This window comes from Malus domestica, chromosome 15 (assembly GCF_042453785.1).
Source record: "Malus domestica chromosome 15, GDT2T_hap1".
Lineage (NCBI taxonomy): Eukaryota > Viridiplantae > Streptophyta > Magnoliopsida > Rosales > Rosaceae > Malus > Malus domestica.
Genome location: NC_091675.1, coordinates 36,001,637 through 36,024,559, shown reverse-complemented (window position 1 = coordinate 36,024,559; position 22,923 = coordinate 36,001,637). Strand labels below are relative to the sequence as shown.

General features: G+C 38.1%; 1 protein-coding gene and 1 long non-coding RNA gene across 3 annotated transcripts; one reads left to right on the top strand and one right to left on the bottom strand.

Annotated features, from left to right (window-relative positions):
- Nucleotides 1-7,179: 7,179 nt before the first annotated feature.
- LOC103401692 (uncharacterized) lies at nt 7,180-11,449 on the top strand. Of its 2 annotated transcripts, XR_011576824.1 has the most exons (4): nt 7,180-7,725; nt 7,829-7,903; nt 8,011-9,803; nt 10,377-11,449. It is a non-coding gene; the product is annotated as an uncharacterized lncRNA (long non-coding RNA). The 2 variants fall into 2 exon arrangements; XR_011576823.1 differs by lacking the exon at nt 10,377-11,449 and having other exon boundaries at nt 7,807-7,903; nt 8,011-8,548.
- A 1,067-nt stretch (nt 11,450-12,516) lies between these two features.
- LOC103401693 (uncharacterized) lies at nt 12,517-17,662 on the bottom strand. The gene is made up of 5 exons (XM_008340407.4): nt 17,176-17,662; nt 14,737-16,176; nt 13,644-13,841; nt 13,413-13,564; nt 12,517-13,286 (listed from the first exon to the last, which is right to left on the bottom strand). The coding sequence occupies exons 2-5, from the start codon at nt 16,148-16,150 to the stop codon at nt 12,816-12,818; spliced, it is 2,235 nt and encodes a 744-aa protein (XP_008338629.3). The 5' UTR covers nt 16,151-16,176; nt 17,176-17,662; the 3' UTR covers nt 12,517-12,815.
- Nucleotides 17,663-22,923: the final 5,261 nt, after the last annotated feature.

Below are 22,923 nucleotides of genomic sequence, written 5' to 3'. Positions count from 1 at the left end.
TTCCACAGTTCTGGTTAGCCTTGCGATTGCTTCATTGATCTGAGCCAGCTGCTCATCGATTGAAGTTGCTCCAATGGTCATGACTTGCATGGCTGCACTGCCGCTTGAATCAGCATCGGAGAGCATGGATTCAGAGTATTTCCTTGGGCTTTCCCCCCTTAGGGCCCTTAGTGAGGCTAAGGTGATCAAAGGCTCGTGCCTTGGGTGCTCTTGTTCCCTTGGCAGAGTTGATGCAGAGGTGAAAGAGGTGGCAGAAGTAGCTCTTGCCATGCTTCGAGTCGTGATGCCCAAAGTGACACCAGTTGCGACGAGGATGCTCTTGTTCTTTGCGCCGGTTGCGGGAACAGTTTGAGCCTTCCTTGATGCCATTAATTTTGGAAGTGCGCTTGAATTCCTTGAACGGAGAAAGAGATGAGAGGCAGAGATTGTCCCACTGGGCGTGCCAATTTGTGAACACGGAAAATTCCTGAAAGGATAGAGACAAGAACAACGTGCACAAACAAATATTTGTATTTTTTATGATTTTGGGTTACAATCTCTCTCTATTTTGATCCTCTGATTCGATCTCCGTAAGGTGTGTATTTGTGGATGTGTGATTGATCCAAAGGGTCGTTGGGCTTGATCTAAGGATGAACGTTCTTCAAGGGCCGTGGACTTGATCTTGAAGGTGGATTTGAGCGGATCTTCAAAGGGGCTTTTGGGCTTGATCTTTGAAGAACAGTGATGAACGGATCTCCAAGGGCTTTTGGGCTTGATCTTGAAGATGGATTTGAGCGGATCTTCAAAGGGGCTTTTGGGTTTGATCTTTGAAGAACAGTGATGAACGGATCTCCAAGGGCTTTTGGGCTTGATCTTGAAGAACAGTGATGAACGGATCTTCAAGGGCTTTTGGGCTTGATCTTGAAGAACGGTTGGACGAAGAACGAAGAAGGCTTTCTTGATTCTTCGGGAACCTGGATGCTTGAGAGCTTCGGAGTTTCAGAGCTTCAGAGCTTCAAGGTGTAATATGAATTGGTTCCTCCCAAATGAATGAAATGGGCTTGTATTTATAGAAATTTCCAAGGCCTAATTTTGAATATAATATTCCAGATGAAATAAGTCGTTTCTGCCAGGTGTTGACACGTGTCCTATTTGATGACTTTTCCAACTCATTTCAATTTTCGTTGAGTCACACGCTACGTGTAAAATTTATGTAATACATGAGCGTTGAAACTTTGATTTATCGGTCAACATTTATTTACCGAAATTTCGATGTCTACAATAAGTTTTAAAAAAAAAGTTTTAGTCATTATTTATTTTTATTATGAGAGTTTCTTATTTTCATTGCTAGGATAAATTTTAATTAACATGTTGTTGTCCAAAATTAAAATAAACTAATATAGTATTTGTATAGGCAAGAACTAAGAAGATATACATACAAGTATGAAAAATGTGAAAGAATATATAAACACTCGTGATTCATCATTATTCTTCCACAAGTAGATAATGGTTATACTTACATTATCGTTTAGATTTTTAAAATCCTCCAATTTCATGAATAATGTTTTTTATTTGAGGGAAAAATTAATAATAATTATTGTAGAAGTGTAAAAAATGAAAGAAAAAAAATACAATCACTCATAATGACAAACTTTACAACTTTCATGAAGGGGTCAGCTTCAAAATCCAACACTATAATTCATAAACCTTAAATTTATATTTAACCGTCGATTGTCATTTACGCTTTATTCTTTTTACTGAATTTCATTTTTTAAATTTTCTTTTTTGAAAACATGATCATCTGGCGGATGTAAGAAGATGAACGGTTCAGATCTTTGATATCACGTTTTGATATTTACGGTTAACTGAAATATAAGTCGATGTCATATAGTTTGTAGAAACTTTATAAACATCAAGCAATATTTTCACTAATCGTAAAACTTTGAATATAATAACAATGATCCATACCGTTCATCTTCCTGCATCCTCTAATAGATCAAGTTTTCAAAAAAGAAAATCTGAAAAAACAAAATTTGATGAGAACAATGAAGCGTAAATGTAAACAACAATCAACAGTTAAATTTTGATCTATGATTTATATGATTATAGTGGCGAATTTCGAAGTTAAGCTCTTCATGAAAGTTGTAAAGCTTGTCATTACGAGCATTTATATATTTTTTTCTATATTTTTTTACACTTCTACATTAATTAAGAAACTATTAAAGACTTTAGGTAAGTGAAAATATACTTAAAAGAAAAATGCGTTTTTATGTTTTGGATGTGACAATATGATATGTATATACTTATTTAGTATTATGTTTTTCATTTGATTATTTATTGGTTTAAAATATATTTTCCTTAACCGGTAAGGGGTCGGATCATATTACCTGTTAATATTATTAGGTCGATTTCAGGTCAGGTTATTTTACCCGTTTATTTTAATGAGTGTTACACGATACGACCCGTTAAGATATCAGATATGACATGAAAACGACACGAATACAGAAAATACGATACGAATGTCAGGTCTAGTTTCAAGGAGTAACAAAAACTAAACCAAAAAGAAGTTTCACTCTAAAAACCAATTGTCGCTTTATGGTTATTAGACTTCCGCAAGGACTATGGACTTTCAAAGATTCAGGATTCTGATTTTGTAGACTATCATGGACTTTTACAGACATGTCGATTCAGTTTTTTTGACAAAGTTGATTGGACAATTGCAAATGAAATTATGGCAAAAAGGTTATAATTGAGGGAAATAGATCATCTCTGGATTTCTTTCACGAAGGTCACCGGATCAAGTGATCTGAACATTTGAAATTTCATTCAACAGTAAAAAATTATTATAACTTTTAAGGGATCAAAACAGGTGGGCAGTTGGATGAAATTTCAAATACGCGGATTACTTGATCCGGTAACCTTGATAGAAGAGATCCGGAAATGATCCCTAACTAACCGAACCAAAACCAAGTTGGTTCGATTCAATTTGGGTTCTTTCTGAAACTTTTTATTTTTAAATTGAATCCAACCAAAAATGTGTCATCATTCAGCTCACAAATTTGGAGGTGAACCAGGCCAAATAGAACTGTGCCCACTTAAAAAAAAAAAGGGAAAGTGAGAAATCGGTAAATGGTAAATTGGTACATAATTCGAAAAAGTAGGGTTCTTAAATTGTGAGTTCAATTAGCATTCTAAAAATCTAAACCGACATACACGTGTCAACTGAGCAAAGAGTGACCGATGCTAATTGTCTTCTCTATAAGGCCAATTTGGTGAAACATTCATAATACCAAAAATACCCATCCTAAAATGGTGAAGCATTCAAATATCTTGAAAGTAACCCCATTTAAGTATCAACACAGAAGTTGCCAAATAAAATAAGAGTGTTGATATCTCATCTCTGTGTCTTATTTTCCCACCCACATCCAAATAAAAAATTTATTTACAAGTTTACCTCTTGACGAAATAACATATAAGGACCTAGCAGTTGTTCAAAGTTCAACCTTTGATTTTTACTATTCTAACGAACTACTTTGCTCTCTCATCTCCTTTTCATCCTCTTCTCCCTCACAATATTATACTCATTTTCTTTTTTCCCCATCTAATTTATTTTTTGTTTCTAAATTTTTTTCTTGCTTGTTGGTCACCCGATATGTTAATTTTGGGATTTATGTTTTTGCTGGATGTGGTAACAGTGAGGATGGTGGTTATGGTAGGCTAGGTGGTGTTTAATGTTATGTTTGATCTAATGCTTTACTATTGCCGCTTCTTCTTCAAGATGCAAGATTCTCTGTATTTTGTCTTTACTGGAGCTTTGTCGATATTAGCGGCAAACGCAAAGAAGAAGTATCAACAATGAATGCGAGGATGAAGAATTGGGAATATTTTTTGCTAGTCCGAAAAATTGGAGGCATGCCGGAGATTGAGGTCGTTGCCAACAATGGCAACGGCTCCGGAGTTGCTAAGATAAACCTATTCGGGAATTACAAAGTCGGGAGGTTGCTGGGGTGCAAGGCCTTCACGAAGGTGTACCACACGCGAAACGTGGCATCAAGGCCCTCAACAAGCAGAAGATGCTCAAGGGTGGGTTCACTGTGGACGATGAAAGGGGTTGTCGTCGAGTTGCGTTGTGTTGTGTTGTATGGGGTTGGGTGGTAGTTGGGTTGAGTGATTTTTGCAGTTTATTTCTTTCAATTTATGCAAAACAATAGAATATATGATGGTCATTTTAGGAATATTGGTGGGTGGAGAAAGAGTTTTTTTATTTTTTAACTTTTTTGAGGGGTGATAATATGAGGTGGGGTCAAGAAATAGGATTGTGGGGTGGGTCTAGTAGCTCTCTAAAATAAGGTTTAAATCGTTAAATGAACACAACAAAAAATCTTGAGTCACTCCTTTGAGACAATGTTTGTATGGATCTTAAGAATGACAATTCTCAACTGTTAGATGAAGCGCCCCCAGCACTTAGAGAATCATTTTAAACAATATGACCCCATCGATTAGTCATCCAACTCATGTTTTAATCTCACCACTAAAACACTCATATTGGAGGATTTATAGTGAGGGTTAGTATTTCCGTTGCTTGCTAGTTTATTTAGTATTGGCGAAATAAATTTGTTTTTAGCAAGTTTTTGCAATTATCGATGAGACTATAGTTTCTGTTTGTGCTTATCTTAGTGAACGGTTGAAGATTATTGCTCACAAGCCTGATAAACCTCATAGGATTGAATCGTTGCTCTATTGGGAAGCTCCTCTTTCGTATTAGTTTAAGCTTAATATTGATGGTTGTGAGAAGAAAAATAATAATTCTATTGGAGTAGGGGGTGCTTTAAAAGATTCTTATGGTAAATAGATTTATGGGATTTGGGCCAATTAAGGCACCAATTGGCATGGAGATTACATATTGATATATATTTATATAAGATTTTGCACTCACATTTTATTTGGTGATGCATGCTGCTGGAAATAATCATCCCTTCGGTTCCCTTGTTTTGGGATGTTGAGAGTTGCAATCAAGATCTTGCCAATGCGAACCTCGATATGTCAATAGAGAAAAGAATTTTGTGGCGGATAGTTTAGCGAACTATATGCTTTAGATTTAGGCAAGTTTTTACTTTGATAATCCTCCTTGTTCAATTAGTTTTGTTCGTGAGGATCGACTCGAAATGTCTCGATCTAAATTTATTATTGAATAGTTTTGACCATAACAAAAAACCAAACTGATACATAATGCATCATATATAGACAAATACTTTCATCATGAATTGCTTATAATAAATAATCGAAAGTAATCAGATTTATTCTTTCAAATCAATTCATCGGTTTCTTTCGTAAGGGTCAAAGACAATGAACTTGGATCGCACAATGAATTCAACCAAGTCCTATGAATGAAAGATATTAAATTCCTATTTGTACACTACAAGAAAAATGGGCTAAGAACACAATTGATTTGTGCCTTTCTCATTTTCATTGAGCACAAATATATATTTGTGCTTTTTAAATTCCATTGAGCACCAAAATACCTCAAATGTGCCCTCTAACATAAAGCACATTAGTTTGTGTCGGGTATTTGTGCCTACTGAACACAAAACTTTGTGTCTAGCTTGCATGTCAGAGATAGAATTTTTTTTTATTAATTTACACAGACACAATAAAAGCTTTTGTGCCCTCTATTTTAATATATTTAAATAAAAAATTATGTTTTTGTGTCCTTTACATTTACTTTTTCCTATTCCCAACTATTTTTTTCCTATTCACAATTTGTGAAAATATCTAGTTGCAATCAACTTGAATTATTAGTGGTGATAAATATTTTATGTTATTTAAATAATAATTATCGTAATGAACACGTGGTCACAAACAGATGTGAATTCAAAGTTACAACGAGTAAGTTACAAATTTTTAAAGTTAGAAGGCAAGTAATTTTGGGAGAGAGCATTCTAGAAGCCAAAGGCTTCTCCCATTTTACTTTCCAGGCAAGCAGATGCAGCAGGGACCCACCCATGTGGGTCTTCACCCTTCCCACCTAGTTATATGTAGGGGTGGGTTCGGTACGGTTACCGTACCAAAACCCTCGTACCAATTACCGTACCAAACTTTCGGTTTGGTAAAATCTATTACCATTACCATACCAAACTTTCGGTATACCGAAGTTCGGTATTGCCAAATGTTCGGTTGGCATTGTATGGCAATGGTAATTGCCACTTTGTTTTGGGACAAAATTTGTTTTTGCTTTTTTAACCCAATTCAAGGGCAAAACTTTTTTATTGTACCTTTATCTCATACATTGTAGCCTAAATTCATCTATTATTCATCATTTACAATTCACACACACAATAATTCAAATGATGCATCAAGATTCATGATGAAAATTAAGCTTACAATCCAAATAGAAGTTACGAACCAAAACAAAAAAAAAGTTTCCCCCATGCTAAAGATCTTCTCTATCCTCCATTGGTTCAAACACACCTCTAGAACTTTCCCAATGTCTTCTCCCTTATGACCCATGATCTTTATGAAGTTTATGATCCGTTTGTGCAACTTTCATTCACTATCCATGAAGTGAGCGGTAACTACCATGTAGTTAATGTTTTGTACCGATGTCCAAGTATCGGTTGTGATACTTACCTTTTGATTATGCATTGTTTCAAATAACATAGACTTCTCCAACACATATAAATCCCACACATTGGCCGCAATCTTCTTCCTAGTTGGAATCTTGAACCGAAGTTGAGCCTCTTTCATCATATCAAATTATTAGAATATTATAAATATGTGTTATATAATTATATATTATATAATTTATAAATTATATATTATATTATATGTTCGGTACGGTAAGGTAATACTGTGGTAATGATATCCATTACAAATACCGTACCAAGAAATTTCAGTACGGTACAATACCGTACCATTACCGATTGGCACAAAATCGGTATGGCACGGTTGGTAATTCGGTTGGCATGGCAATTTGGCAAAAAAATCCACCCCTAGTTATATGTGTTTGTGTGTGTGTATATATATTGAGTATTAAATCATTATTTTGTTAATTTTTTGATGGCTTTTTATGCTCATTCATTGTTTTCTATCCTGGCAGGCAGATGCAGCAGGGACCCACCCACATGGGTCTTCACCCTTCCTACCTGGTTATGTATATATAATTATTTGTTGAGTATTAATCCAACAATCTTCCATCTCCCTCCTGGTTATGTATATAATTATTTTATTAATTTTCTGATGAGTTTTTGTGTCTCGTGGGACCCACCCACGTGGGTCTTCACCCTTACCCGTGCTTCTACTCCTATATGCACTCCATTACTCTTCTGTCTCCCACCTTCACGCAATCCTCTCTCTCACTAACTTTCTCTCTCTACTTCTTCACACTTTTCTGTCATCTCCCTCGCCATCTATGTGCTCACTGCACAGAAAACAGCAACATCCATCTCCATCTAACTAGCCACTCCGGCGAACCTTGCCACCAGCCAAACATTACATTGCCACCCTCGCTCTCTCACAATCTTTATGTCTCTCCCTCTCGGCTTCTTCATTGACACAGAGAAACACATAAGCAACGACGGTGATAGAGCTGGGGATCTCTGGCGAGGCAACCACCAGAGTCACCTTCCTCTCCTCATTGCAGACTTCCCTTTACCTTTTGCTTTATGGAAATCGAAACCGAAGTGACAAAATGACAAGCTCCATCGCGGCTTGACTCCCCGATGAGATTTTCTGTCGAATCTAGTATGGGTAAGTCTTGAAAACACCTTAGTTAGGTTCTTTAAGTTGTTTAGAGACGTTTTCGTGCACTGCATGCCTAATTTGGTTAAGTTTGGATGCAATTTTAACTCAGGGGACAAATTCCCCTGATTTCCAGTAAGGGCTATGATTTTAGGCTATCACCAGCCACCCAATGGCCTTGAAGAAGGTAAATTTCGAATACTTACCTTTGTAGCTTTGTTTTAGCTTTTGAATTGTTGAAAATGGTTGTGTTTTGGACCAAAACGGACTTTGAAACCCTGGGTGTGGCTGTAGGTCGCACTGTCGCTGCGTGTGGTACTATTGTGGATGGCGCGTGGAGCACAGGCACCTCCACCGGAAGGATGATTGCCTGAAAGGATGAATATACGTTTTCAAATGTTTGTTTCATATTGTAGGGTATTTCGAATTTGTTATTATTATTTTTTAATTTAATTGATAGGGCACAATTACAAAAATTGTGCTAACTTGAATCTGAAATGGCATTTGACACAGGTGTCAGAACAGGGCACAAAAAAAAACCTTATTTGTGCTCAACTCTTTGAGCACACATAGCCATATGGTGCCCTCTAATCAATGGTGACGCCCATAGAGGGCACAAACACAAAGATAGTAGCTGCATTGTTGCTATTGGTCTATAAGCGCAATTATTGGTGCTTTTTGGCCTTCAATGACACAAATAATTTATTGTGTGCAGTGCTCATTTTTGTTATAGTGGTAGAATTTCTAGCCTAGATATGTGCATGCATTTGTTGTACTATATAAATGTATTATACCTAGTGTTTTCACATTCAAGGAAATATAATTCTCCCGAGTTAAATCTTTTTACATGGCACCAGAGCAACTTTTCTGGTGACAAACACAAAATCCAAAAACTATCCAATCTCAGCCACCCACCATGAAGTGTGAAACATGCGACTAAGTCTGGCATACTGTAGAGACCTGTCCATCCCACCATGAACGCTCCAATGGGAACAATGTGACAAGCTTTTCGAAGAAACAAGAATTGGGAAGTTCATTTCCATTCACTCCAGCCGGATCAATGCAAGCAAATCATTGCTATGCTGAATGAGAACAAGCCCAAACCTCACAACATTGGTAACAAACTCTTCCGTAAGCAGGTTGTCAGGTGCAAAATTTTCTTTCAGTTTACATGGACAACGATGGTCTTGAATCTTGGATAGTGGTGTGACCGCCCATATTGTGCACACCCACACTTCTTACATCCTGGAAGCCTGTTCAAAATCGTACTGCAGAGCTTCCTGATGGGACATCCACTCCTGGACTCATATAGGCACCATGGTCTTTTCTTGTCAACCAACCTTACAGGATGTTCTTTGTGTCCTATCTTTTAATCTTAATCTTGTTTCCATTAGCAAGCTTACGTAGCATTCTTTATGCATCACCGTTTTTCTAAATAATCTTTGTGTGATACAATACCTTTGTTCGGGGAAGATGATTGACGCTACCTGCCACTCCATCAAACCTACATCCTCCTCTCATTCTAGTTTATGGCACAATCGTCTTGGTCACCTCTCCGATAAAGTCTTCCACCTAATTTCCGTTTCTGCTAGAGATGCGTCAAACAAATGCACTGTTTTTCCCTTGGCAAAGCAAACACGAACTCGTTTTCCTTTACCAAGTATTTCGAGCACTTCCCCATTTGAGTTATTACATGTTGATATATGGGGAATGGTACAAAGTCTACGATGTCGCACAACTAAAATATTCATCTCCCACCACATTATTTTTCACGAAGAAACCTTTCCCTGTGACCACACTTCCACTACCTCGCAACCAACCATCACGCCTACTCTCTTAAATGCACCCCCATATCCAACTTCTGTAAACAACGATCCATACACCATGGAAGCTCCAAATTCTACTAAACCGTCACCGACCAACACAACCAATGTTCGTTTCCAAAGACGCCGTTGCAATCGAGCCTTCTATTGAATCCACAACAGCATAACGACCAAAAGAACCTACTCATGAGTGCAGCCGGCCTACCCGTGCACCTTCCCACTCCCACCTGCAACAATCGGCCTCACATGTTGGTTCTCATACAGGTAATCCTCATTCTCTCTCTCTCCTCTGCTCTAAAATCCGCAGGCTACCAACAATCAAAAACCGACATTTCCTTATTCGTCTGATCCAAAGGTAACAACTTTACCGCATTGCTTTTTTATGTTGATGATGTGATATTGACATTGAAGTCACAAAGCGCATTTTAGCGGGCAGATTCAAACTCAAGGACCTAGGGAAATGAAAATTAAAAAATTTCCTAGGAATCAAAGTTGCACTTGAAATATTGGAGGATTCAAGGTTTCTTGGTGCTCGTTGGCCGTTTGATATACTTGACAATCACAAGACTGGATATGGTTTGATGGACAAACCAAGGGTACCGCACCTGTATTTAGCCCATCGTTTTCTTATCCTTCACAAGCTCGTTACAATTGAGAGCTTACTGTGATGCAGATTGGAAACTAAACACTTGTATTTGGCGAGCTCATGAACAGAGCCCCATTCATTTGAGAAGTGATAGGAGCATATTTATGCGACTTAATTGTCTTGTTCTCATGCTTTTACGTTGTGTTTCTTTAGTTATTTTAGTGTTTAAAGTCACTTTTGTGTGTTTTCAGGTTTTAAGGTCAATAGATGCAAGAAGATGCATTTTGGAGCCTTTTGAAGCAAAATGGAGCTTGGAATGATTATCACATGCTCGGAGCACAAGGAATGGACGTAATTGAAGATTTGAAGAACGAAGGATTCCTAATCAACGAAGGATTCCTAATTAAAGATGGATTCCTAATCAACAAAGGATTTCTAATTAAAGATGGATTCCTAATTGAAGATGGATTCCTAATTGAAGATGGATTCCTAATCACATGAGGATTCCTAGAAGAACAAGGATTCCTACTCCAACAAGGATTCCTACTTGAAGTAGGAAAGTTAAGCCTAGGTTTCCTACTTTGGTTTGATTTTTCCTAAATGTCCCTAAAGTTCCAGCAATTATGAAGACTCCCTAAGCATTCTAGGACACAAAACAAAAGCCTAGAACCCTTATTGACCCCTTGCCGCACTCCCTTGCCCTTTCCTCTTCCTTGCCGTGCAAGGGAGAGGGCTCTTTCCTGTTTTTATGCATTAAAACACATTCCTATTGTGTTTTAATGCCTTGCCGCACCCTTTAGCCTATTTTCCCTTAGTTTTCTGATTTGTTTCCTTAATTCTAGAGCTTTAGACTTAATTTCTGTTTACCTAATTAACCTAGGGTTTGATTTTCCTAAATCCCTTTAAATAAACATCCTTGTGCAGCCACAAAGCATCCATTCATTCACCATTCACGCCAGAAACACCATTCCACCCCTAGCCGCACCATTCTACCACCATTCACCTTATTTTCTGCCCAGAAACTACCCTAGCCGACCCTACATCCATCCTAACCTTAATTCCATCCTTCTACATCATCCATAACTCCCCAAATTCACCCCCAACCCTTGTGCCGCAGCAAATGAGAGGAAGAAGAAGTGCTTGAAGGTTCTAGCTGTTCAACATCGAATCGTTGGAATATTTAGGTGTTCTCTTTCTTATATTTACATTGTATAAATCTGTTTTCCTTTGTTTTGTGAACATGAGGAACTAAGCCTTTTTGGCTAGGGGGTTATTCGATACCATGATTATGCTTGCAAGATGAATTGATTACGTCTAATTGTTATTTCATGAATTGTGAATGCAATTTGCTTAACCGTTTGATTGATGACTTATGTTTGCAAGTAGTGGAGGTCGTTTATAAATGATCGTGTTAAGTAAATTCTTGGCAAACGTTTCATGCTTTTCATAGTAACAATTGCCTCGTCAATGCTTATAGTTTTCATGAAGCTTAATGATCTTTGATTGTACCTTTATTGTGCTTTTCATGTAAGGGACTTTTAGAGAATGTTTTGAGTTGTTGCATGTGCATTCCCATCCAATTCACTAACTTTAGGAAAACTTGAAGGTTAAAAAAGTACTATCACAGTTAACCTAGGGCGTTGAGATTCATAGTTTATTGAAAGAAGCAATTGGAAATCAAAGTTGAATGCAAGTGTATCATGTGTGGAGAATAACCCTCTAGTTAGTCTATCACCCATCAATTTACTTAATTCTGTCTAAAAATCTGTTTACATTGTTCTTGCTTTGTTTTATTTATTTTCGTCCAAAATAAACCCCATCTTATTTCTTTGAGTCATATTAACTAGAACTTGTCTTAGAATATGTTTTTAGGTGTTTTAGGTCATTAGAAAACCAAAATTCGTCCAAGTTGTGTTAGAGTCCCAAAACTGCCCAGAAAGTGGTTTTTAGGCTGTTTTGAGTGTTTATTTGCTGTTTTGAGTCTTTTGGTTTGTTTTAGTGTTTTTGAGTTTAGTTTTGCATTCTTTGAGTCTAGTTTAGTTTTTTAAACTTTGTTTTATAGATTTGAGTCAGTTAAAGTGTTTTAGCAATCCCTCCTAATCCCCGGTTTAAGAACGATCCCTACTTATCCATACTACAATTATCAACAAGAGGGTTAATTTGTGTGTTTAGTTATTTTACGCATCAAGAAGCATGTCCGAGGTCCGGACAAAACTTATACCCATATAAACTTTAATTAAGCAGTTGAATCCCTCGTTACCAGAACCCGCACCCGACAGTTGTAACTCTAACGTAACAAGCGCTAACGCCTAAACCAAAATACAAATGTACCAAATGTACCGGAAATTAAAGTGCAGAAAGCACATCCCCGATTAACTGTGAGAAAGCACGAAAAAAAGATTTGATCCAATAATATAGACTCCCATCAGTTCAACTAAAGTGAAGTTGGAACGCCAAGATACAAATGGATCCATAAAGCCAACATACAAGGCTCCCAGTTTAGAAAGTTTCTACTTGTACTCTAAACATCAAAACTAACCCTCATGCCCTCAACATAATCGACAGCATACTTCATAAAAACCAAAATCCATTCACGATGCAATTGCACGACATTTCCTACATCTAACATGCTGACCGACTGACCCGAAAGAGAATCTGAACACCAGCCATGGTTGGATTGTGCCATGTTCCTACTGCTTGATGTTTCTTCCCTGTTGTGCTGAAAGTTTTTCAGCCACTTGTTCATCTGACAAAGGCAAGTAATAGATTCGAGGAGTTGACTTGGTTTTCCGAAAGAGATCATCCAGGGTGACAATTGGAAGATCATGCTTCTCCGGTAAAGGAGGTGGGGGAGGCAGAGGAAGCCGCTCTCTTGCTACGGGAGCTGTAGGCAAGGGTGGTGGAGGAGGGAGAGAAGGAGGTGGTGGAAGCTGCTGCTGCCTAGGTTGACGGGGAGAAGGCTGCGGCTGCGAGGTGGTCGGGGCAGCAGGAACAGAAGGACCACTGGCGACAGGTGGAGCAGGAGTCTGAGAAACCTGAAGCCGTGTTTGCACCTCCTGGGGATCAACAAACTCGGCCGCTAAGAGGCGCCCACCATTGGGAGGCCACTGTAAGTTATACACAGCATTCCGTGTCTCCAAGGCTTCTTCCACTGACGAATACTGCATCACAACAGTAATACCCAAATTAAGGGATGAGTTTCATGTAATTTAGAAACTAAGCAGAAACAGACGGTAAAAGCATAGTTCCAAACAAGCAAATCCAGTGGGTGCAGAGAGAGAGATTACAGTAACATAGCAATGAGTTTTGATGTGGTCCATCCAGAAATCATTAACGGACCCAGTTTTTCCTAGAAGTTCTTGCACAGCTTTCAGGGTGAAAGGTCGCAGAAAACGATCAATTCTCAGAGAATTAGTTGGAGCCTTCTGTGATGGAGGAACTACAACAAATAGAGATATACAGCATCAAAACATGTGTTTTATACACATTTCCATATTAACTAAAGACCAATGACTCACCAACACGTTCCTTGGGAGCATCCTCACTCATAGTAGAGTTTGACCTCGAAAAGTTACGCTTCAAACTGTTGGTCTGGAAAGTTTCCTTGGGTGTGACCGTCGGCGTTTGAATAGGGCTTTGGAGCTCTGGAACTTTAAGACTTTCAGAGTTCCACCTGCGCTTTTTTATAGGCTCATTGCTTCCAAATGCTGCTTGATCTGAAAGGGAATTTATCCGATCAAAAGGCCATAACTGATTATTTAAAAGGAACGGAAAGAAGAGGAAAAACTGAAGCGCAGAGCCCAGCAATATCATATGAAACTAATACAAGATCCATGCCAATCTGAGGAATGCAAAACAATCAAGCTTAAATTGTTGATACAGCAAGCAAAGCAAGAATATGCACAAAATGGAAAGCAAAAATAAATCTGTAAATAGAAAGTAGCTATAGTCCTATTACAGAATAATTAAAAGACTGTCCATCAAACCTTGATTTCTAAAGAAAAATCAGGGTAAATTTAGAAACTGATTAAAGTCATCAAGATTAGTTGCTACACACAAAGTGGTATGTTCCTCTTACATACTCTAATAATGCCTCTTACTTATTCCCAAAACACAGCTTCGAAAGAGTAATCCAGGTTCCTATCGAACATTGATATCAACCTCATCTTTCTAGGTGACAGTATTCCAAGATCCTGCGTTTTTTCTTTTTGAAAAGCAGTAATCCATGACCCTAGTTATTAAATTTAGAAACAGCTAGAACAATTTCATTAAACGTCATCACTGGGTTTCATCAAGCCCTCCCCTCAAAGGTTAATTTGTTCTCTGAAATAAGTGATATTATTCATAAGTTAATTATACACATGCAATTATTGCAAGGATGCAATGTAGGTATCATACATACTCCTTCATCAGATATACGTTAAGGCGCCGATCAGTTAAAAAAAGATAGAAAAGGAAATAATCAGAAGCTGATGGCAATTACATATGTTGCACAAGCCACATGCAGAAATTTCATGCAATCCAACTAAAGCAGTTCTCATAGTAACTTAGTAGTGTAACAAATGGGTTGAAAAATATAAATAATCAAGAAACTCCAGATGTAATGCTCACCATTAAGCTTTCTTTTTTCAGCACGAGCAGTATGATTCTTGATCTCAACATTTTCATCCATTTTGTCAAGGGCAATATCATCTCCCACAATACCAACATGACTTTCCTCTTTCACAAAGGGAACAACATTTTTCTCACCCATATCTCCCACATCGTCAGGATTATACTTTGAATAAATTTGTTTACTGTCCTGCACATCTTCCTCCATAGAATCATCTCCAGAACTTCTCTCTAAATTTAATTTTTCTGAATACCCCACATCGGCACTATCATTTTTCTTACTTATGTCAGCATTCATATCATTGTTGTCATCTTTCTCTCCAACAGAAGCTTTGTCATCGTGTGGCTCTTCAACATCCATTGGATGTGAATCACCACTGACTGGGACAACAGTACTGGATGATGGGTCCACCATCTCCGGCTTAACATCTAATTCTAATTTGACATGATCAGCAATTATATTATCCTTTAGTTCAATCTTTTCATTAATTGACACAGAATCAGTAGAAATAGAATCATATTTTACTTCATACCCTAAATGGCTGACCTCAGATACCTGGTAGTTTGGAGCAGAAGAGTCGACCATCACATCCTTGGCTGTAGGCTCTAATCCCTCTTTCTCCAGTTGGGGCTTTGAATCATCAACCTCCAGTTGGGGCCTTGAATCCTCATCCTCCAGGTGGGCCTTAGGATCAACATTCTCCAGCTGGAGATTTGGATCCTCACACTCCAGCTCGGGCACTGGATCCTCATTCTCAAGATAGGGCTCTGGATCCTCATTCTCCAGCTGAGGCTTTGGATCCTCATTCTCCAGCTGAGGCTTTGGATCCTCATTCTCTACTACGGGCCTTGGATCCTCATTCTCCACTAGGGACTTTGGAATCTCATTGTCAAATAGGGACTCTGAATTCTCATTTCCCTTATTAGCTTCAGTGTTCTGTGAATTATCACCAACTACTGCTGCCTCAGCCACCAGAGTCTCAGTGACCCTAACATTGGTTTCCACAATAGTAGATTGAACAACCGGCTCCTCTTCAGCTATGGCACCAGCATCTTTATCAACCAGAACATAACCTTCTTGAATGCTCCCTTGATCCAAGTTTCTAGCGCTGTCATTAGTGTCAACCTGAACTGGCAAATCAACTTTTTCAGTCCTTTTACGCCCACCAGAACCAGTGCTTCTAGGTGTCTTAGGAAGAACTGCAATTTGATCTACAACTTTTTCACCATAAAGTCCGTTATCCTCAGTCAATGCATTTTCCCTTTCAATTCGTATTGCTTCATCTAAGCGTTTTACCAAATCATCCTTCAAACCCTTGGTCGTCAAACTTCGCTTCTTAAGCTCCTCCTTTAATTCTGTAACCTTCAAAAGATTGATTGGTCGGTTGCCAAGACTCGGATATTGATATGACATCTTCCTACTTAAAACTCACTTCAATCCTGATTTAAGAAAAATACATTTTAAAAAATAAATAATGCTACCAAAATCAGCAACAAAAGCGAAGCACACCACAACAAATAAAAGGACCTTGGTAATACATAAACAAGAAAAAGCAGCTATCAAATGCCAATATAGAGAACTCAGATAAAAAAAATGCCAATATAGAAGTAATCCCTGTTTAAGAGCTCAGTCAAACACTGCTTCAATTTAACAAAGCTAACTTAAATAACGGTAATAGAAAACAAATATTTTAAAACCCCATTAGAATCAGAAAACAAATATGTACGTCTCTGAACACTCTGCATACCATATGTTTCCTATTAAATAACTATTCAAATTCTTTTACAATTGAGCCATTAAAAAGGTCGTACCCAGTGCACAAGGCTCCCGCTTTACGCAGAGTCTGGGAGAGGTGAATGTCGGCTAGCCTTACCCCCATTTATGGAAAGGCTGCTCCCAAGTCTCGAACCCGAGACCTACCGCTCATGGGCGAAGGCACTTGCCATCGCACCAAGTGCGACCTCTCTTTTACAATTGAGCCATTAAGGAAAAAAAAACAAAAATTCTCCATGAAAAAAATTCATAATCTTATTAAAAAAAATGACAGGAGATAATATATGTGACTTATTCTAATCAACTAACACGAAGCAGATAGAACCAACTTTGAACTGGTTACAAGTTGAATAAACTTCACATTGGGGAAAAAAAAATTAAAAATAACAAAAGTCCCAGAATCTGCAGACTTCCATAAAAATAAAGATAAAGAACGAAAGATATCGTAGTAAAAATTAATAATGCCATTCCTGCAAGAATAATACTTGAAAGTTGAATCTAACTAAATTATTAGCTTATAATCAATGAGAAATTAATGTAATCATATAATATGACACTCTGGACACAAAATTTTGTGCAAATCGAACCACACGGAAGAACAGAAACCCTAGTTGCGAAATCGCATTGCAGGGGAACGAAAAGGTAAAGTAAGTAAGGACACTTACAGGAACGAATGCTTAATCGGCAGCCACGACGAAAGAATCAAAAGGCCCACAAAAAAGGGGAGTGGACAAATTGAAAACCCTAATTTGAAAACACAAAACCCACCATTAGAGAAAGCATCAGCATCTATGAAGAAGCAAACCCAGAAAACAGAAGAGAAAGCTAAATCCGAATAGAGCTTCTCCCAATTGGAACAAAGAGACCCAGTGCTGGAGTCGGTGTTCGTTGTTTCCTGAAAACAACCAAAACAAAAACCAAAATCCAAAAAAATAAAAAAGAAAATGTAAAAACAAGTATGTGAGAGAGAAAACGGAAACAAGAAGAATGCTTTCTTCCTCAATTTCTCTCTTTTGATTCGGGAAACTTGGGCGTTTTCTCAGAATTTGGGATTTCTAGGGTTCCTTCCTATCCATCTATTTTGCTCGTTTAGATTTCTTCTTTGTTTCCCTCTGTTTGAGACGACGAGACGAAGAGGGTTTCTTCTAAAAATACGATATTTTTTGTTATTGATTTTCCGGAAATACCCTTCCCCCATATCCTTTGTGGCGAAGCCCGGGGATCCGATTGGATGGGTAAATGACGCTGAAGTGGCAGAACTCGGTCCCATTAGGCCCGTCAAACAGATGACAGAGAAACATTTCGGTGCAACTAACTTTTAAGGGCGACTATCTCATCGACACATAATGTTGTTAATTTAGACTGAAGACGTTAACAATTTAGGATAGATGATTATATTTATGGACACACCAATCCTGCTCTCCTTAGGTCCTCATTTTGAGGACATGTGAGGATCAAATGCATATTAATCATGTTAGAACCAAAATTTGCACACCGCCACGGATGGTGGAGGCTCAAACTCGAGCAACCTACAAACAGAGAACAATCGTTAGCAAGCCTAAAACCGAAGGGAGGTGTGCCGGCCAAATACTCTTCAACAGTTAAGTTAGTAAGCAGTTTTTAGACTCAAACAGTGGGTAAGAGAATTAGAGTATTGAGGTTGCGTTACCCTAGACGACCCCTAGACGGGTGTATTTACACCGTGAGGAGAGAGACCTTTTTAGGATAGAATCCTTGTTCTAAGCCGAGAGAATCCTAGAGGATATTTAGAAGTAGATATTGCACCTTCTTAGATGAGTTATGATTACTTGTGTCGCACACCAATTCCTAAATTACAAGAACTCCAAAGATTAATGAGGATCTAATTGTGTCTATATCCAAATGAGATTGCATGTCTTGTGGAACAAGCATGGTCATCTAGCAGTGTCGCTCGGACTTCACCTATTGCCCCAAAACAGGGTGATGGTGGCATCGTTGCTCCGTGCGATCTAGCTGCGTTCGGAGCTGTTGAGTCCGTGACCATACTTCTAAGATAACAATATTCGAATCAGCCTTACTCTAGCCTTGGAAAATTTTGTCCCACAATTGCCCTTAACTATGCATCGGAAAGGTAGCTTGTTCCCCTTGAAGATGGACCATGCCTTTCGGAGTAAGCTGGAATACGTATAGTTTAGTCTTCTTTCTTTGTTTGATGATCCGACTCTTTAAGGTGTAGTGGATACGTTTCGGATTCTGATTTGTGACCTCAAATGTCTTGCCATAAAGATCATAATGATTGTATTGTGTGGGAACACTTTTCAAAAGGAGGCCATTCATTTATTCGGGCAACTTCGATCTTCAATGTGTTAGATAAGTAACGTTTTGTATTCAACAGTTGGATAGCTTTTGCCTTTAAATATCCCCTTCTATAGTAGGGCTTCATCATATATCATTTCTTCATTTGCACCATGAAACTTCCTTCTCTATTTCATGGTCTATTTTTTGAGCCCAGTTTCCTTTTTGAACCTTTAATATTTAGGATTCTAAAGCCAAAAAACCATGTCCTTCACGCTAGTTCCTGCCAAACGAGATTAGGCAAGAATAAGTTAAGTCATAATCCCAGAATAACATCCCTCACTTCTCACAATTTGTTTCATAACATTCATCTCCATGCAATACCCTCAACGCAGTATTGGTATATGAGTTCAAACTCAACGAAGTGTCGAGATTCTTTGGAGGGTTCTTCATCACTGTTTTCTTCCTCATATTGGGAGTGGATGATGATGACTGAACTTAATCAGAGTTGATGATTTCGAACGAGTTTGCTTCATAGTTTTTTATAGGAAAATTTTCATGTCGGGGTGAGGGCTTTTCTCCCCCAAGCTGTTGTACTTTGTCGTGCCCTTTTCTTGGACTTTTGATGATAAACTTGTGTTTGTATAAAATCTCCTTTTTTTCTCATTCTCTGCTAAAAAAATCTTGATCCGATAATTTTTTACAAAGTAAACGAACTTTTAGAGAAAATAAGGAACATAGCAGAATACAATTAAGTTTATGGGCCCAGGACAGTGCTCAAAAACCCTATTGCCATTGGTAATGTTGATTAGGAAAAACATTATCTCCTAAACTTAGTACTCATAAAGCTTCTCACTGTGATTACCAGAGTACCACCTTACCACGAAGCTTGTGCCTAAATGGAGACATGTTTACGAGAGCTTGGGAGAGCCAAAACAACCATTACAATCGTCCAAAGTGCAGCCACCAAGGCTGGAGCCGAAACCTTTGCCTAAACACTTGAAACACGCACATTCAGGGGCTGACTAGATGCTACCAATTATTGTTGCAGCAAATTTAACACATTCTGAAGAGGAAAATTTGATTTGAGTCTTGAGGAAATACCAAGATATATTGGGCTAGACTATTGCCGACATCAAGGAAATTAGCCTAGCCGTAACATAGAATTTTGATAGAAAAAGGTGTGAAACCAACAGTTGATACTCAACGTCACCTTAATCCAATCATGAAGGAAGTTGTCAAGACAAAAGTGATGAAATTGTTTGATGCTGGTATGATCTACCCTATTACTAACCGTCAATGGTTGAGTTCTGTCAGGGTTGAACCTAAATAAATTGGAATTACAGTGGTAAAAAATGACAATAACGAATTGGTGCCAACACGTTTAATTACGGGTTGGCGAATGTGTGTTGGTTATCGAAAGTCGAAAGATGGTACAAGGAAATATCACTTCCCGCTACCTTTCACTAATCAAAGGTTGGAGAGATTGGCATGTAGATGGCTATTCAGGATACAATCAGATTCCAATTGCTCTTGAGGACCAAGAAAAGACAACCTTTACTTGCCATTTTCGAACATTTACATATAGAAGGATGTTATTTGGGTTATGCAATGCATTGCATGATGAGCATATTTTCAGGTTTGGTGGAGCATGTTGTATTTATGGATTACTTCTCTATATTTGGTGATTATTTTGATCAGTGTTTACAAAATCTGTCTTTAATCCTTGAACAATGCCAAAAGACAAACTTGATGTTAAATTGGAGAAGTGCAATTTATGGTTAAACATGGGATTGTTCTCGATCACTTGGTTTCTACCAAAGGCATTGAAGTTATAAGGGTAAAATTGATGTTATTACCAAGCTACCACCCCTACTTCTGTGAAGGTTTCTTAACCATGCTGGGTTTTATCGATGGTTCATCAAGGATTTCTCCCAGATTAGCTATCCTTTATGTATTTTATTGGCTAAGGATGCAACCTTTAACTTTGATGACGCTTGTTTGGAGTCATTCAACAAGTTGAAGATAATCCGCACTTCCAACACCTATTATTGCAGCACCTGACTATAGTTTACCGTTTAAGTTTATGTGTGATGCATCAGATTATACAGTTAAGGCAGTTCTTGGATAGTGAAGGGACAAACTCCCATATGTCATTTATTATGCTTGCCGAACTCTCAATGACACACAGCTGAACTATGCAACCACTGAGAAAGATTGTTGGTTGTTGTGTTTGCATTGGAGAAGTTTCGTTCCTACATGGTTGGAGCTAATGTGATTGTTTATACGGATCATGCTGCTTTGAAATATTTGTTGTCTAAAAAGGATGCTAAGCCTTGGTTTATTCGTTAGGTACTTTTACTTCAAGAGTTTGATTTGGAGATTAGAGATAAAAAGGGTAGTGAAAATATTATGGCTGATCACTTGTCAAGATTAATTCTTTTGACTGTTGCTGAAGAAGATTCACACCCACTGAGTTAAAGTTTTCCACATGAACAACTCTTTGATGCCCACAACAGTACACCTTGGTATGTAGATATTATAAATTATTTGGCTAAGGTGGTTGTACATCCTGATTTCACATTCTAGCAGAAAAAAAAAATTTCTTAGCTAATGTCAAGCATTATTTTTTGGGATGAGCCATACTTGTACAAGTATTGCCCAGACCAGATTATTCGTAACCGTATTCCTGAGATAGAGCACGACGGTGTTTTAAAGTTTGCACATCAACTTATGTGTGAAAGGCATTTTGGTCCTAAAAGGACAACAACTAAAATTTTGCAAAGTGATTTTTTGGCCTTCTATTTTTAAAGATGCTTACAATTGGTATCAATCTTTTGATCGATGGAGATGCCATAACAAGGTATTTTGGTTGTGGAATTATTAGATGTCTGGGGTATGGATTTAATGGGGCCTCTTCCATCATCCAATGGGAATCAATATATTCTTGTGGTTGTGGAATACATTTCTAAATGGGTCGAGACAATTGCAGCACCTGCTAATCAGGGATCAGTAATTCTGAAATTCCTCTAGGTAGTAATTTTTCAGCGATTTAGAACACTGAGAGTAATTCTTATTGATGGGGCAAACACTTCTTGAATAAGTCATTTGCTGCATTGCTCGCCAAATATGGGATAACCCATCACATTGTCACTCCTTATCATCCACAAACATCTGAGTAGGTTGAAGTCTCCAACTAAGAAATTAAGCACATCTTAGAAAAAACAACCAACTCCACTCGCATGGATTGGAGACTGAAATTAAACAATGCTTTTTAAGCTTACAAAACAACATATAAAACACCAATTATTATGTCCCAATTTCAGCTCGTGTATGGTAAGGCGTGTCACCTACCTATGAAACTAGAGCATAAGGCTTACTGGGCGATTAAGCAGCTAAATTTTGATTCTGGTTTAGTGGGTGAAAAACGCAAGTTGCAATTGAACGAATTGGGAGAAATTTGTAATGACACTTACGAAAGTTCAAGGATTTACAAGGACAAGACTAAGGCATTTCATGATAGTAAAATCTTTCACAAGGAATTTTACACAGGGCAAAAGGTATTGTTTTTCAATTCAAGATTAAAGTTGTTTCCAGGCAAACTTAAGTCTCACTGAGCTGGTCCGTATATGGTTACTAAGGTTTATTCACATGAGGTTGTGGAAATTAAAATGAGTTTACAAGTCATGATGTCAAGGTCAACAGTCACATGCTCAAACCATACTTGGTGTCAACCTATGATATTGCACGCGTTATTGTTAACGGAGCTCTCAAACATGTCAGTTGGTAAGGTAATTTGGCCAAGAGGAACAAGAGTTCACTCTCAATGAAAGCACAAATTGTTGGAACCAAATTCGCTCACCTCTGTGAATGGTGGTTGTGCACATACTCGAGTAACCTGCAACATAGTAAACAATTGTAAACAAGCTTATGGCTCAAGGGGGGAAGGGGAGGTGTGCCAGAGAAAGGCTATTTGACAGCCAAGTTAGTGAATGATTTTAGACTCAAGTAGTGGGCAAGAGAATTGAAGTGTTTAGATTGTGTTACCCCGAGATGAATCGTAGATGTGTGTATTTATATCGTGGAAGTGAGACTTTTTAAGGATAGATTCCTCATTCAGCCGGGATAGTCTTAGAGCC